Below are 17,407 nucleotides of genomic sequence, written 5' to 3' on the forward strand. Positions count from 1 at the left end.
AATACACTATATAGCACAGGGAATTATAGCCATTATCTTGTAATAATTTATAATGGAGGATAATCTGCAAAAATAGTGAATCACTGTGCTGTCCACCTGGAACAAATCCAATACTGTTGATCAACTATACTTCAATTAAGTAATTAATTAATTTAAAATTATTTAGACCCTTAAAAAAAGAACAGTGGACACATTTTGCATTTAAAATATATTAAGTACTTAATATATTAATATTATACTACTTAATATTAATACTTAATATTTAAGTACTTAATATTTTAAAGTACCTAATATTTTAATATTTAATTTCTGCTTTATAACAGACAATATTTTAATATTAAGTACTTAATATTTTAAAATTTAATTTCTGCTTTATAAAAGACTAAAGGAATGTCATTATGTAACAAATAAAATATATTTTTGCTTAAAAATATTATGTATTGAAACATTATAACAAATCTTTGAAGAAGGTAGTATTATCATTCTATTCTGATGAAACCAGTTAACATCCAAGCATATGAATGTACCCAGGGGAGCCAAAGTTAAAAACACCTTTTTTTTTTTTTTTTTTTTTGCGGTGCGCAGGCCTCTCACTGCTGTGACCTCTCCCATTGCGGAGCACAGGCTCCAGACGCGCAGGCTCAGCGGCCATGGCTCACGGGCCCAGCCGCTCCACGGCATGTGGGATCTTCCCGGACCGGGGCACGAACCCGTGTCCCCTACGTCGGCAGGCGGACTCTCAACCACTGCGCCACCAGGGAAGCCCAAACACCTATTTTTTTTAATGACTCGAAGGCCTTTGCTCTGCACACTACCCTATGCCTTCCCTGGGCATAATGTCCATATTTCAAAATTTAGAAGTTGACCCTGAAATGAGTTTCAGTTCGGGCAGACAACTATCAGAGGTTCTGGTTAGAAACCACATATATGATCAGATGTGTCATGGGGACCATTTCCTCTCCTTATACCCGACGGCCAGAGGTGGGGGGAGATCTTTGAATCTTCTCATAAAAAAGTCAGTGTGAAAGTCCCGTGGTGATTGGCGCTGGGCTTCACTCACCACATCCTGTGCCTCTCCCTGGCCTGCTGGACTCAGTCTCCCCCCAGCTCTCCACATTAGCCAGGCACAACCTGAGCTATGCCTTCTGCACTTGCTGCCCTTCTCTTTCTTGGTGAGTTCTTGCACGGAAGAGAGATGGAATTCAGGGGTCTCGTGTGGATGGGGTGATATATCTCATGATTCCTGCTTTCCAGGGCTGTCTCTGAGCCAGGGGACCAGCACCCAGAAGCGTGAGTCCTTCCTTCAAAGCCCCAGCGTCTGGTTTGAGACTAAGTACCCACGTGAGAACAACTGGAAGAGGGCAGGGGCTCTGGCTTGCTAGGAGGGCTTGAGACCAGCAGCTGGGTGGAAAGGAGGGTGAGCAGGGCCTTTCTCTGGAACTCCAGCCTCTGATTCCTTTCCAGAGACTCTCTCGAAACCTGTCATCTGGGTCAAACCCAGTTTCATGATTCCAGAAGGAAAACTGGCCATCATCTGGTGTCAAGGAACTCACGAGGCCGCTGAGTACCAACTGCACTTTGAGGGAGGCCTTTCTGCCTTCAAGAGACCGAAGTCACCTGGCATGTCGAACAGAGTCAAGTTCCCCATCCCGTCCATGACCTCACAGACTGCAGGGCAGTACAGGTGCTTCTATCGAAGTGGGGAGCTCTGGTCAGAGCCCAGTGACCCTCTGGATCTGGTGGTAACAGGTAACTGTCCCACTGCATAGCTGTAGAGTCAACGCCTCAGCCTGACTCCCGGGCAGGGTCATCCCTTGTTCATCTCCTTTGCTCTCTTCCAAGCCTCACTCAGATACCTCACTCAGGTATTTGTCTCGAGGGTAATGTTGAGGGTTGATTATTTCCTACAGGGATTATCTCTAGAGAATTGTCTCATGTCCCAGAAGCAGATCTGTCTTAGGTTCTTCAGAAAAGAGGCTCTGAGATGGATATTCGTGCAGAGGGGATTACTGTGGAGTGTCCTCAAACATCGCACCTGTGATGAGTGAGGGGGACAGGCTGGGCAGAAGGGGAAGTGGGACTGTGATGCAGCTTCCCCTGAGACCTCGGCCGAGCAGATGTGGGACTCTGGACCTGGGTGGCCTTTCAGAATAGTATTGAAATGAGGCTGGAAGCTCCGTACCCCCCACTGTATCAAACAGTGATGGGCTGGGAACCACTCTTAGGGAGATTGCAGACAAATACCCTTGCTTTTGTGGTTCTTGTATTCTAGCAGAAGACAGACCATGAGTCAAAGTCAGGAAATTCAAATCAATTATATAGCATGTGAGGGCGAAACGGTGGTATGGAAAAAAGACAAAGTAAATGGGGTTAAGGTGACTGGCTGGCCAGGTAAGCTTGGGTCAGATAGTTCCCTTCAGTTGAGGGATATGGTTCTCAAACTTTGGTAGATATCAGAATCACCTGTAGGGCTTGCAGACGCACAGATGACTTCAGTGAGACCGTGTTCATGGAAGCATTATTCATAATAGCCAAGAGGTGGAAACATCCTTTGCCTATCAGTGAATGAATGGATGGAGAAAATGTGGTCCATCCATACAACTGAGTATCATTCAGCCTTAAAAAGGAAGGAAATTCTAACACATGATACAACATGGATGAACTTGAGGGCGTTATACTGAGTGAAATAAGCCAGTCCTCAAAGGATCGGTAAGTGTACATTTCCATTTACATGGGGTACTTAAAATACTCAAATTCAGAGGCAGAAATGAGAATGGTGGTTAGCAGGGGCTGGGGGAAGGGGGAGTGAAGAGTTAGTGTTTAATGGGTACAGACTTTCAGTTATGCAAGATGAAAAGCGTTCCGGAGACTAATGGTGATAATGGTTGTACAACGATGTGGATGCACTTAATACCACAGAACTGTACAATTAAAAATACAAAAAATAAATTAAAAATAAGATGGGGCTTCCCTGGTGGCGCAGTGGTTGAGGGTCCGCCTGCCGATGCAGGGGACGCGGGTTCGTGCCCCGGTCCGGGAAGATCCCACATGCCGGGGAGCGGCTGGGCCCGTGAGCCATGGCCGCTGAGCCTGCGCGTCCGGAGCCTGTGCTCCGCAACGGGAGAGGCCACAGCAGGGAGAGGCCCACATACCTCACACACACACACAAAAAATACTTAAGATGGTAGATTTATGTATATTTTACTACGACTAAAAGTGATAATGATGTTTTAAAACACAGATGGCTGCTCTCCTAAGTTTCTGAGGCAGTAGGTCTGGGGTAGAGCTTGGCAATTTGCATTTCTAACAAGGTTCCTGACGACGCGGAGGTTGCTGGTCCCAAGGACCAAACACTGAGGACCGATGACGTAGGGCGATTCCCAGAGAGTCATCTTTTTTAAATTAATTTTTATTGAGGTAGAGTTGCTTTACAATGTTGTGTTAGTTTCTGCTGTACAGCAAAGTGAATCAGCTATACGTATACATATGTCCCCTCTTTTTTGGATTTCCTCCCCATTTAGGCCACCGCAGAGCATCGAGTAGAGTCCCCTGTGCTCTACAGTGTAGGTTCTCATTAGTTATCTATTTTATACGTAGTATCAATAGTGTATATATGTCGATCCCAATCTCCCAATTCATCCCAGCCACCCTTGGTATCCATACATTTGTTCTCTACAGCTGTGCCTCTATTTCTGCTTTGCAAATAAGTTCATCTGTATCATTAGAAAGAGATTCATCTTAACACTCCTGGAAGCTAGGGGAGCAACTGTCTCAGTCGTGAAGGGAGAGATCAGAGAGGGTATGTCCATGACCGAGACAAACCTAGGAAACAGAAGAAGAGACCAAGATTCTGGGGAGCGATATCCTGGTCCTAAGGAGAAGAGGGATGGGGGATATAGGAAGCAGGATAAAGATGCTCTTTACTGGGACTTCCCTGGTGGTCCAGTGGTTAAGACTCCGCCACTTCCAATGCAGTGGGCGTGGGTTCAATCCCTGGTCGGGGAACTAAGATCCCACATGCCGCCTGGTCAAAAAAAAAAGTTATGTTCTTTACCTACCAGCCACCTTCTCTCGCAGGACTGTATGACACACCCACCCTCTCCGTTCAACCCAGACCTGAGGTGATCTCAGGAGAGGAAGTGACCTTCCGTTGCCGCCTAGAAACAGCAACAAGCACCTTCTTTCTGCTCAAGGAGGGAAGATCCAGCCGCCCACAGCGCAGATACGGGAACATCCAGGCGGAGTTCCCCATGGGCCCTGTGAGCACAGCTCACAGAGGCACGTACAGATGTTTTGGCTCCTACAACACACATGCATGGTCTTTCCCCAGTGAGCCTGTGAAGCTCCTGGTCAAAGGTGAGGACGCCCCCCAGTTTTACCCCGTGTCCTTTCTGGATCCCTAACTGACCCTCCAAATAATGATGAGAGAGGCAGCAAAGAGGCAGGCGGGAAGACGCACAGGGGGTACTTTTCACCAATGCCCTCATCCACGTTGATCTCCCAGAGGCCCATTTGATAGCTCATGAGGAATATCACCAGAGGGGGGGGCGGAGTGTAGAGAATAAGTGGAAAGACCAGATCCCTTGATTTTTCTCCTTGTCTCCATTGCCAGGAGATGCCGGGGACACCACCTTTGAGCCCACAGAGCACACCTCTTCTGGTGAGTAACACGGACTTCTAAACTTGGGGAAGGACTCAAAGCCTCCCAGTGACGCTAAAACCCTGGCATTCGTTCACGATATCCCTTGAGTGTATAGCGTATGCCACGAACTACAGTTCTATCGGTCAGCCAGAGATCCTTGCTTGTGTGGCACTCGTACTCTAGCGGGAGAAGGCAGACCATGAATCTAAGTCAGGATACATCAATCGATGACACAGCACACAAGGAGGAAATGACGATGTGGAAAAGGACAATGTAGAACGAATGGCATTACGGTGATGGGGAGGAGGGCAGGTGGCAGCACTGAACAGAGTTGTCCACACTGGCCTCACAGAGAAGGAGGCTTCAAGCAAAGAGCTGAGGGACTTCCCTGGCGGTCCAGTGGTTAAGACTTCGCCTTCCAATGCAGGGATGCGGGTTCGATCCCTGGCCGGGGAGCTAAGATCCCACCTGCCTCGAGGCCAAAAAACCAAAACATAAAACAGAAGCAATACTGTAACAAATTCAATAATGACAAAGGAAGGGAGGGAGGGAGGGAGGGAGGGAGGAAGGAGAAAGAAAGAAAGGAAGGAAGGAAGGAAGGAAGAAAGAAAAGAGCTGAAAGAGTTGAGGGCATGAGTCCTTAGGCCTATGCGCTAAGGCAGAAAGATGGGCAGGGTGATGAAAGAACAGCCAGGAGCCCAGTGGACTGGAAATGATGTCAGAGGGGGGATGGCAGGGGTGTGGTGGGCTGGGGCAGCTCACTGAGGACCTTGAAGAAGTTTGGTTAAGACTGAATGACGTACAGTGGAGGATTCCTGGACTGAATGTCAGTATTATGACATAGTGTGAGTGTTTCGTGTTTGGTAATTGCAGTCATTGTTGCTTTTGTGGTGGTCATCCATTTCCAATGCCTGGTGTCAGTTTATTTATCTCTTGTAAAAATAAAATACAGTGTGTGTGTGAAAAAAAAAAAAGAATGCCATATATATAGAATCATAAAAAAAAAAAAAAAGACTGAATGACGTGACCAGTGGGACAAAGAAGAAAGGATGGCGGTTGACTTAATGAGGAAACGGAGGCTCACACAGAAGATACGCCTGGAGACACACGCTTATGAGTCCTAGAGCTGAATTCTTCCTCTGGTCTGTCTGTCTTTTGTTTTGTTTTTAATTAATTTTTGTCGGACCATAGTTGCCTTACAATGTTGCGTTAGCGTCTACTCCACAGCAAAATGAATCAGCCATACATACACATATATCCCCTCCACTGAGGACACGGCAGTGCGTTACGTAGAGCTCCCTGTGCTATACAGTAGGTCTTTGCCCTCTTCCACTCCACCTGCCAGATGAAGCCACTGGGACCTGGAGTGCGAGGGGTGGACCTAGAGAAGCTATAGAACGTCACGGAGTATAACCAAGGGTAGGAGAGCCTGGGATGGAAGAGGCCACATCATCTCTTTTCCTCACGTCTCCTCTTTCCTTATCCTCTGCAGACCACTGGGACTCCTACATGTTAACCACAGAGGCCCAATTCCAGGAAGGTAAGCCAGCAGTGGGGGCTGGAGGCGCTAAAGGACATAAGATCGGGAAAGGAAAGAGGAAGAGAGATGGGGTGAAGGGGTCTTGGTAGGTTCCTGTGAGCCATCACTCTCGTTCTTCTGACCCCAGATCCTGTCCTCTGGGGTCACAATGCCCAGAACCTCCTTCGGATTGGCCTAGTTTTCCTGGTCCTGGTGGCCCTCGTGTGGCTCCCGGTTGAAAACTGGCTTCACAGGAAGAAGCTTCAGGAGAGAGCCAGCAGGGCTTCAAGGCAGGAATGCAGAAGGTTCAGAGCACAAAGCCCTGGAGAAATGACCGAGAGATGCAGTGGCCACAGGTGAAGCTGCAAGCTGACCCTGACCTTGGGCTGTGGGAGCTCCGAGTTGAGCCCATGGAGGAGAGAGTCATCGCAGAAAACGAAGGGAGAACTGCACGGAGTTTGGCGGAGGGTTGGGGATGAAAGTGCTACATTTCTTCTGTAGGCAAAACCCATTGTCTCTTCTAGGTTCTAAGTACTGTTGCACTTGCTTCCTGCGAACCAAACTTTTAACCACTCTGGTCTTTCCTGAAAACATCTTTAACGGCATGGCCGTGGGAGTATCTCCTCCCTACTTTTGTCTTTATCCCTATTTCTTCTTTGCTGTCTCTTGCACATGTCATTCAAAATATTTAACCACCAGTACAGAATAGGTGCACTTATCAGACAGAACCAGAGCCGGAGAGGCAACAACCAGTCAATGGAGATGCAGGCGTATAAACAAACAGCACATCTATACCAATGTGTCCTGGCTGGATGGCAGCCATGCCCCAGTTCCCTCTATCCTATGCCCTTGCAGGATTTCTTCTTCTCCACTTCTTTATCCACACCTTGCCTTGTTCTTTGGGTCTCCTAGTAGATATCATCTCCTCCAAGATGATTTCCCAAATCCTCCAGCTTGACTTAAGATACTACTTTCATAGTCCCAAAGCACCTGTAATTCTCTACAACAGCATTTGAACCCTAATACTGCCTACGTATCCATTTTCCTGTATCGACTGTGAACTCATGTGAATTAAATTTATGTCAGGTGTAATGGCTGTGTTCGTAGTTCCCACTACTCAGAGTTCTCAGGAAATGTATGTTGAACAAATGGATCTATAAATGGGGTCAGAGTGCCACTTGAACTTGAGAGTCCTACGCGTGGTCCTTGAAATGTTGTCTGGGCATCACAAACGCTCTCCTTTTTGAGAGTTTCGACTTGGTCAACCCACTAATATACCCATTATGTGGGTCCCCGCCTCCTCTCAATATTGTGACACCTTACACAGGTCAAATTCGTTCTTAAATCTGCATTTTCTGTTAAATATCAGCGAATATTAATTCCAGCCTCAAAGGGATAACATGAAGATCTGGAGATCAAGAATATCCAGAAACCAGCATAAGCTCTGACATGTGTACGCTACTCAATGCACGATAACCATTATTATTCCTGATACTAAGGGCAATTAAAACTCATACCAAGTATTACCTCATGACTAGTGGCCCCAATACTGTATGTTCTCCTTTCTGGTCTTCACCTACCAGGCGTTCTAAGGTCCAAGACTTTCTAGCTAATACCCATTTATAGTCTTCATCTCAAGATGAGATGGACCTGTTTGGGGTGGGTTCAGGACATTCCAACCTTTCCATATTCTAGTTTATGGCAAGAAACCTAGAGTCTCAAGGAAAAAATGGGTCAGGGAGAAATATTTTAGGGGTCAAGATATAAAGGCAGGGCTTGACCTGGGCAAAGGAGGCTCCTCAAGGGGATGGAAGGGTCTTCACCACCATGGCCCTATGCTGTCCTTGGCAGTCCAGGTTAAAATCTTCCAAAACTGGTCAATGGGTCAATGCCAGAGGGTCAAGTATTGCAACGCTCTTTCTGAAATATTGAACATGGCTTGTATTTCAGACCGCAAAATGAAGCATGGGGAGAAAGAAAGGAAGGAGAGAGGAAGGGAGGGGAGGAGGGTGGGGGTAAAGTACTGGCCAACTGTTTGTGATGATGATTTACTGGAAACACTCCAAAAACACTTTCATTTATTTCCCCACGGTCAGAACTTAACAGCTTTCCACACCTAGATGCAAGGGAGGCTGACGATGTAGCCTTTTTTCCAAATAGCTCTGTGGCAAGCTGAATATTGGTACTTCCATTACCAATGAAGTGAAAGGTAACAGAGTTGTAATAAGCAATTCCAGTCCTTGTCATAAGAGCCTACCATGTGTCAGGCACTGGTGAGAGTGCAACACACCAAGGCAAACATTATCCCCACCATGACAGGATTTATCGTCCAGGAGTAGAGATCTTCAAGAAGTGAGAAGATCAATGTCTCGTGAGAGAGGAACTAGAGGATGCCCTTGGAGCCCCTTCCTGTGAAAGATTCCATTATATAGAGACATTGAGGGAGATGCAGGGGTGAAGAAAGGGGAAGACGGCAGCTGTCTGTACCAATGTATCCAAAGGCTCAGATGTAAGACAGAGGGTGAAAACGTTCAGTATAACTAGGGCTCTGACTGTGACAGAAAAGAGTAGCTGTGGACGATGCTGGGCATGGCCATGGAAGCCACATAAATAAATGCACATTTTATCCTTAAGGCAAAGGGAGCTCACCAAGCATTTTGATCATGGATGTAATATGATGATTTCTACACTGTGCGAAGACCCTTCTGGCTGCAGTGAGAGGAAGGACATATGCAAAGAAAACAAAAGCATGGTAGGTGGGGGGAGACAGAAGAGTTGAGAATGGCTCACCTAGTCCTAGTGCTGACAACCAGAACGATATAGGTTCCGTAACTAATACTGGTAACCCAGATGGAGGTCCAGCTGTGAGTGACAGGTACACGTAGGTCTTGAGACCTGGTACCATATTCTCTAGCTCTGTCCTTATTTTTCAAGATTGCCTTGATTATTCTGCGTGTTTTGGATTTCAATACTAACTTTAGGGTATCAGTGTTCACAAAACACCCACCTGGATTTCACATGAGATTGTATCCAAGCTACGGATCAATTTACAGAGAATCATCACCTCTTCAATCTTTCCATCCTTGGAAGTTTCAAACCTTAAATGTGGTATATTTCACCATTTAACTTCATGTTCAGTAACTTCTCTAAATAATATCTTACAGTATTCCACGTAGAGAATGTGCATATCTTTTGTTAAGATACCCACCAGAAATATCCACTAGTTACATCTCCTCCAGAGAGATCCCTACTTACATGACTTTTATTTTGTAAGTAGTATCATTCTTTAAATAATGTTATTGCTTCTGTTGGTTGCTGGTAGTATAAAAATAAAATTGATTTTTTATATGGAATGTGTCTTGCAAAGCTCACTTCTTAATCTTAACCATTTTAGACTATTTAAGATTATTTTTAGGTTCAAACATTTTTAGGATTTTTTTCCAAAATTAATTTTTTTTTTTTTTACTGTCTTATTACCTGGCTAGAACCTCCAGTACATTAATCAATAGAAGTGGTGATAGCAGGTGCCCTTTTCTTAGTACCAATATTATGGGGAATATTTTTAATATCTTACCATTGAGTAAGCTAATTGCTATAATTTTTTGTAGATACTCATTGTCCCAGTTAGAAAATTCCTTTGTATTCTTCTTTTGCTAAGTTGTTTCCATTCAAAAATAAGAAGGAACATATCCAGTGAAATCAGTTAGGAGGCTGCTACATTATTCCACGTGAACGTCGATAACCACTCTGAGAAAGTAGACACCTTTGACATATTTCAGGCACAGAAGCCATACTTCATTTTATTGTTTAGAAATGATGGGTGGGCAGGTGGCAGGGTCAACAAGAAGTCTGAGTTTTTTATGGTTACCAGAAGGTAAGGGGGAGAGGGATGAATTGGGAGACTGGGATTGACACACACACACTACTGTACATAAAATAGATAACTAATAAGGACCTACTGTAGAGCACAGGGAAATCTACTCAATACTCTGTAATGACCTATACGGGAAAAGAATCTAAAAAGACTGGATAAATGTATAACAGATTCACTTTGCTGTACACCTGAAACTAACACAACATTGTAAATCAACTGTACTCCAATTAAAAAAAAAAACTCTGAAGTTTGTAAATTGGGCACCTGGGTGGACAAAGGGGACCTTTTTTGCCCTCATGCCCACCCACTGGCGTTGATACTGTAGATGAACCATGATAGGTGTGATAAGAAAAGGATACATTTGGGGCAACATCAAGAGACATCAGAGAGCCTCTGTTGTCCCAAACTGAAAAGTGTTTTCCTTTTCATTGAAATATAATCGACATAGAATATTGTGTAGATTTAAGGTATACAATGTGTTGCTTTGATACATTTACCTATTGTAAAAGGATTGCCGTTGTAGCATTAGCCAACACCTCCATCACATCACATAGCTGCCACTTCCTTTTTGTGGTTGGAATAATTAAGACCTGCTCTCTTACCAAGTCTGATGATGATCATACGATACTGTTGTCTGTCATCACTATACCGGGCACTAGGTCTCCAGGGCTTATTTGTCTACTAGTTGCAAGTCTGCACCCTTAAGCATCAGCTCCCCATTTCCTCGGCCCCCAGCCTTTATGCACCACCATTCTGCTGTTTCTACAAGTATGGATTTTTAGGGCCCACATTTAAGTGATATCATACAGTAATTGTCTTTCTCTGACTTATTTCACTTAGCATAATGCCCTCGAGGTCCATCCTTTTTGTCATAAATGGCAAAATTTCCTTCCTTCTTTCTCATGGCTGAAATATATATATATATATATATATATATATATAATTTTTTTTTTAAGCAGGCACACTCATCACTCCATCACAGCACTGATCTAACCTATCTCTCCTCAAGGTGCCCTCACATTTGGTGATCTGTTTCTGCGGGTTGATGCTACCGTTGCCTGGTCTCATGGGTATTAGGAAAGGTGAGGTTTGAAGGCTGAGATGGCATCTCCTTTCCCTACCCCAGCCCTGCCTCTCTTCCTTCTGTGTTTACCCCCAAGTTCTTTCATCTTCCCCATTACAACACCAAGACTGGATCTCCAGTCTGCCTTCCCTACCTGCTTCCATCATCCCGTTGCATACAACAGGTGCACGGAAGAATCAGGAGGTGGGGGAAAGGACCAAATTCGACCTCCATTAACACCTGTGTTCCTGAGGCAAGATACGTCCTTTCTATTTTCACCTTACATTTGCCGAAAGGAGGGAACAATAACTCCTTCTTAGTAATACATGAGTTCATGACGTCATGCTACGGGTTTATTTTTTTAAGATTTTTTTTTGATGTGGACCCTTTTTAAAGTGTTTATTGAATTTGTTACACTATTGCTTCTGTTTTATGGTTTGGTTTTTCGGCTATGAGGCATGTGGGATCTTAGCTCCCAGACCAGGGATCGAACCCGCACCCCCTGCATTGGAAGGCGAAGTCTTAACCTCTGGACCGTCAGGGAAGTCCCCCGTCCTAGGGACTTCTCAGTGCTCCACAGTTGTTACACCATCACCACTGGCACCAAAGTTTCCTAACTCTGAGTTAGGAAAAGGAACTAAAGCTTCAGAACATGGATACGATTACTCAGAGAATGTCCATCCCCTTCTACTATTCCTGGTCCATGGACGGGGCGACCAGTTGCCCTGAGATATTCCCCACATGGGCGGTCTTTGCTTTGCCTCTTCACACTTGTTCCTCAACCACTAGAAACTGGTTTCTCACCCCACACTTCCTCAGAGGCTGCTTTTGTCACAAACACTAATGTGTTTCCTGGAACTCTCAGTGGACGCTCCTCAACCCTTATTTTGTTCTTCTGGTACTTGTGTACGACCACTTCCTCCTTGAAATAGTCACTTCGATGGCTTTTTCTGACACCTGTCCCTACTCACTTCTGACAGTCCCTCCACCACCGAGTTTTCGGGCTCTCCAACGCCAGAGCTTTAAGGTTCTATGGTGGACCCACGTTTCTCTGAACGCAAGCCTGGTTGACTTCATTTAATGCCATGGTTTCAATTTCTCTATGATAGATGCCCGAACCTGTTTCTTTTTTTTAATATTTTTAAAAATTTTATTTATTTTATTTATTTGTCTTTGGCTGCGTTGGGTCTTCGTTGCTCCGCGCGGGCTTTCTCTAGTTGCGGTGAGCGGGGGCTACTCTTTGTTGCGATGCACAGGCTACTCATCGTGGTGGCTTCTCGTTGCAGAGCACGGGCTCTAGGCGCCCAGGCTTCAAGAGCTGTGGCTTGTGGGCTCTAGAGCGCAGGCTTAGTAGTTGTGGCGCACAGGCTTAGCTGCTCCACGGCATGTGGGATCTTCCCAGACCAGGGCTTGAACCCGTGTCCCCTGCATTGGCTGGCGGGATCTTAACCACTGCGCCACCAGGGAAGCCCTGTTTCTCTTCTAAATAGTCACATTGGTGGGTTAGGGCTTCAACATGTGCATTTGGACACAATCCAGTGCATAGCAGGGACTGTCCTAAGCATTGCTTGGTGTCAGTAGCATTCCTGGCCTCTGCCCACTAGACGCCAGGACCACCCACCCACCCACCCAATGTGTGACAACCAAGTCTCTCTGGACAGTGCCAATGTCTCCTTGAGGACAACATTAAGAGCCACCCAGATAAGAACCCCTGGCTTGTAAGGACATAAATAGGGTGATGGAAAAAGGTGGGTGTGATGGGGGACGGACATCCATGAGATCTGGTGGTCAGCTGGGTGAGGACGTGTTGACTGTGCTGAGAAGGGCGGTCACATCAAATACTGAAATGCCACAAAAACGCTCACCCAGCAGACAAAACAGCAGGTGGAGAGCCCAAGGCAGGGAAGTAGCAAGACACCCACCTGCACGACTGCAACAGAGCGAGCAAGGGGAAACCCGGCTGAAAGGGGAGCAAAGAGGTCAGCAGGGCCAAATAAAGGACTTTTTGGTTCATCTTTTTCTTTGTAAAATATGTCGGTCTATTTATCCTCTCCAGCTTTGCTTCCTCTCTTCTCCTTGACGTGTCCTCTTTGCCAGTCCTCTAAAAAGAGGGGTGTCTTACCCTAAGTGGAGTTTGCAGAATTGCCCCAGACTTGGAACCCTGCCTTTTCCCCCAGATTGAGTGGTCAAAGATGGTGGTTATTTTGGGGGCAAGAACCCTGTAAACCAGGGCTTCTCAACCTTGGCACTGTTGACTTTCGGGGCTAGATAATTCTTCGCTGTACGGAGTGGGGGAGGGTGCCGTAGTGTGCACTGCACAACGTTTAGCAGCATCTCTGGACTCTACCCACCAGTAGCACCACCTCCCCGAGTTGTAACAGCCCCAAATGTCTCTTGACGTGGGGGCGAGGAGAGAGAAGAATCACCCCATTTGAGAACTACCGGGCTGGAGAGAGATCCCGGAATCTAGGCTGGGTCCCGGAACAGGAGCTGGGCATGCTCTGAGTGAAGAGTCAATGCGACCCAAATGGACTGAGATTTAGGATGGGATGTCAGGCAGTGGATCTGCTGGAGACAACAGATCCCAGCCCAGCCCAGCCCTGACCTAAATGTCCGTGTGAGTTTCGCTCACCCGTCACCGACTGTTCCATTGGGTCACTGAGCTCTGATCAGGGTCCTCTGCCTCCACAGGAAGAATGGTATCTCCCCGCTCTATCTGGATCCATCTCTTAGATGTGCGTTGGGTCTGTGCTCTGGACACTGGAGGTTTCCCTCTACCTTAAGTGTGAAGGTTTCCCCACCCCTCGCCCCCGGACCGTGATGGAATGTTCCACTTCTGGAGGACCCAGACACTTGGTGATCACAGATTCCTCTTGTTCGGAATCCAGGAATCCGAATTGCTGAAAGAGAAGGTCTGGCAAGTAATCCTGGAAAGAAGTATCAAGCCCTGAGTCTCCCTGGATTCAGCTCTCCGTGCCATCCTTCTTACTGAGCCTTTTATAGAAGTGACTTTATAACCCCAACTCTGTCTTTCACAAGCGCCTTGTGCAAAACAAGAGTGTTACTTGTTTAGTGTTCAGCATCACCTGAACTCCAGAAGCAGCTGAGGTTCCCATCAGCCACTCGTCAGGCAGCTGTGACGGCCTCTGGTTTACTGGGTTCTGACTTAACCTTGGTTGCCTCTCCCTTAACACTGATGCTGCAGCCCCTGGACAGCTAGTCAGCTCTCCCAGCGAGGTGTAACGTGGCGGTTCTGACCTCTGCTTTAGCAGCTAGTCCCGAGTGGACCTTGCATACCTCCGGGGTGCCTCAGGACACAGTTCTAAATCAACAGGTCATGGGAACGGCCCAAAGTCCATCAGCAGGAGAATGAGTTTTGCTTGTCTCTACAGCATAATGTGAAAGAATAAACAGACAGAGTGTGGGACGTCTCTGGCGGTCCAGTGGTTAAGACTTCGCCTTCCATTGCGGGGGGTGTGGGTTCGATCCCTGGTAGGGGAGCTAAGATCCCACACGCCTTGCAGCCAAAAAACCAAAACATAAACAAAAGCAATATTATACTAAATTCAATAAAGACTTCAAAAATGGCCCACACCAAAAAAAAAAATCTTTAAAAAAACAAAGAGTAAACAGAGTGAACTCAGCAATAAAAAAGAATGAACTACTGAAATACAGGCATACCTTGTTTGATTATGCTTTGCAGGTTTTCTTTTGTTTTTGCTTTTTTTTTTTTTTTTTTTTTTTTTTTACAAATTAAAGGTTTGCGGCAACTCTGTCGAGCAGGTCTACCAGTGCCATTTTTACAGCAGTGTTTGCTCACTTTCTCTCTGTGTCACATTTTGGTCATATTTGCCTTATTTCAAACTTTTTTAATATTATTATGCTTTATTCTTATTATTATCCGTGATCAGTGATCCTTGATGTTACCATTGTAACGATTTTGGGGTACCAAAAACTACACCTACGTAAGAGAGAAAATGATAAATGTTGTGTGTGTTCTGACTGCTAAAAAAACCCACAAGAGGTTAGATAAGTATCCCCTTGGGGGAAGGACTCGCCTTCCCACGCCTTGGTCTCCTGGTTCATACGCATGGCCTGGAAGAGAGCCCTGGTGAGACCAACCCCAAAGCCAAGAGTTCGCCTCCACTTCTAGTAACAGGTGTCCCCCACCTTCTCTCTGGGACTCACCAAGGCTGAGCAGAATGGTGAGAGGATGAGCCATGATTCTGCGACCATTCAAGCCCTCTGGCCCCAGCAGAGCTGAGCCATGAAGGGACTGAGGCTGGGATGCTGAGGGAGGCCCTCCTGACACCACAAGGCTGAGGTTTTTAACACCTGCTCTCTCGAAGGAAGAGACACTACCCCTCCTAGGTCTTGACTTTACCCAGCTGGGGACCCGTGGGAGGGTGCAGTATCCTGAAGACATCACATGCTGTCCATCTGCAGTGGGGTTTCCAACCTCAGGGTGTATAGCAGCACCCTTGGCCTCTGCCCACTAGAAGCCAGCAGCACAGCCGGTTGTGTGACCCAGAAAAATCCAGAGTCGTCAAATCCATAGAGACAAAGTAGATTAACGGGTACAGGGGTTCCCCTGGGTGACGAAAAAGTCCTGGAACTAGATGGTGGTGCTGGTGGCGCAATGTTGTGAATACACTGAATGCTGCTGAATTGTATACCTGAAGACAATGAAAATGCTAACATTGATGTGATGTGTATCATGCCATGATTTTTTAAGTCTCCAGATATTGCCAGATTGGGGGCAAAATCATGCTCAGTGGCAGGGAGTCCTCTCCATGTTTCCTTCTTTATAAATAGATAAAATAACATGGTCTTTGGGGGGCAGGGGGGAATGAACTGCTGCAGAGTGTCAATCAGAATGTATTTAAGATTCTGGGAAGGTCTGGCCCAGACACTGTCAACCACAACCTCTCTCGACTATATTTGTATCTTTTTTAAAATATTATTTATTTTGGTTGTGCTGGGTCTTCGTTGCAGCAGGCGGGCTCCTTAGTTGCGGCTCGCCCGTTCTTAGTTGCGGCATGCGGACTTCTTAGTTGCAGGATCTAGTTCCCTGACCAGGGATCGAACCCGGACCCCCTGCATTGGGAGCGCAGAGTCTTAACCACTGTGCCACCAGGGAAGTCCCTGTATCTTTTTTAGAAAACAGAAATCCTACCCAAGAGCTTTGTACTCAAGGAGAACGCTGAATTTTGACTCCGTCAGCCTCACCTCTAATACCGTGATCACTCCTTCTGATCCATACTCAATTCCTCCATCATCTATTCCTTTGAAATCCTTGCCTAACCATGTCCCACTCAACACCGGTATCCAAAAGCCTGATTTAAGTTAGTATCAGCTGAGTGTCACCCCAAATACCACAGCAGCCTTGAGTGTTTGAGCAGATTTATCTTAATAAGGGCCTGCTAAGGGTGGCAATGCAACACAGAGAAAGAAACTGGGTCCTTCCTGGGATCAACGAGCAACTAAGGTAAGCCATACTACCTCCGTACTTGAGTTCATAGATCTACGTTAACTTGGGGTCTTTACCTTCTAGTTGATGGGTTGAAAGAACTAATGTGATGTTTAACCCACAAAAAATATGGCACAGAAGGAATAATGTGAAAGGGATATGAAAGGTAAAATGAGACATAGAAAATGGGAGACAATATATAGAGATAAAAGCCAAATTTTTCCCCAGAGTTCTGAATCCCCAGCATAAAATAAAAAATAGGAAATAAAAGGAATATCCGTACTCAAACATGTCAGTACTCAAAGACAAATCGAAGAGAACATCTCAACAGCCAGAATAGAGGGGTGACTGACTACAGAGAAATGCTACAAAGAAATGCCAATGTGACCCAGAGCAGATATTCCAACAGCAACAACGAAAGCTAAAACCTATGCAATAATATCTTCAAAATGTTGAGGGATAACACCTATTAGCTTTCAAGTGTATACAAGCTAAATTATTCAAGGTTTCCGCCCCCCCCACCCCCCGCTGCGTTTGGTCTTCGTTGCTGCACACAGGCTTTCTCTAGTTGCAGTGAGCAGGGGCTACTCTTTGTTGCAGTGTGTGGGCTTCTCACTGCGGTGGCTTCTCTTATTGCAGAGCACGGGCTCTAGGTGCATGGGCTTCAGTAGTTGTGGCACACCGGCTCCACAGTTGTGGCACGCCGGCTCCACAGTTGTGGCTCACGGCTTAGCTGCTCCGTGGCACCAGGGCTCGAACCTGTGTCCCCTGCATTGGCAGGCGGTCTTAACCACTGCACCACCAGGGAAGTGCCAAGAATAAAGTTTTAAGAATACATT

General features: G+C 46.1%; 2 protein-coding genes across 9 annotated transcripts in view; one reads left to right on the top strand and one right to left on the bottom strand.

Moving 5' to 3' along the window:
• The window catches only part of LOC101327360 (NACHT, LRR and PYD domains-containing protein 7-like), a 120,962-nt gene that overhangs the window by 79,356 nt on the left and 24,199 nt on the right, over positions 1-17,407 (bottom strand). Inside the window, exon 7 of one of the 8 annotated variants that reach the window (XM_073796172.1) lies at positions 704-4,024. The exons of the other annotated variants lie outside the window; for them this stretch is intronic. Coding sequence (XP_073652273.1) covers positions 4,006-4,024 — 19 coding nt within the window. The 3' untranslated portion in view covers positions 704-4,005. Of the gene's footprint in view, positions 1-703; positions 4,025-17,407 lie in introns of those variants that run through there. 8 annotated transcript variants of the gene reach the window in all.
• On the top strand, positions 600-8,106 carry NCR1 (natural cytotoxicity triggering receptor 1). Its single transcript, XM_019927367.3, has 7 exons — positions 600-1,172; positions 1,255-1,341; positions 1,465-1,749; positions 4,078-4,356; positions 4,613-4,660; positions 6,135-6,182; positions 6,310-8,106. Exons 1-7 carry the CDS (start codon positions 1,139-1,141, stop codon positions 6,519-6,521), a joined length of 993 nt encoding a protein of 330 aa, XP_019782926.2. The 5' UTR covers positions 600-1,138; the 3' UTR covers positions 6,522-8,106.

This window comes from Tursiops truncatus, chromosome 19 (assembly GCF_011762595.2).
Source record: "Tursiops truncatus isolate mTurTru1 chromosome 19, mTurTru1.mat.Y, whole genome shotgun sequence".
Classification (NCBI taxonomy): domain Eukaryota; kingdom Metazoa; phylum Chordata; class Mammalia; order Artiodactyla; family Delphinidae; genus Tursiops; species Tursiops truncatus.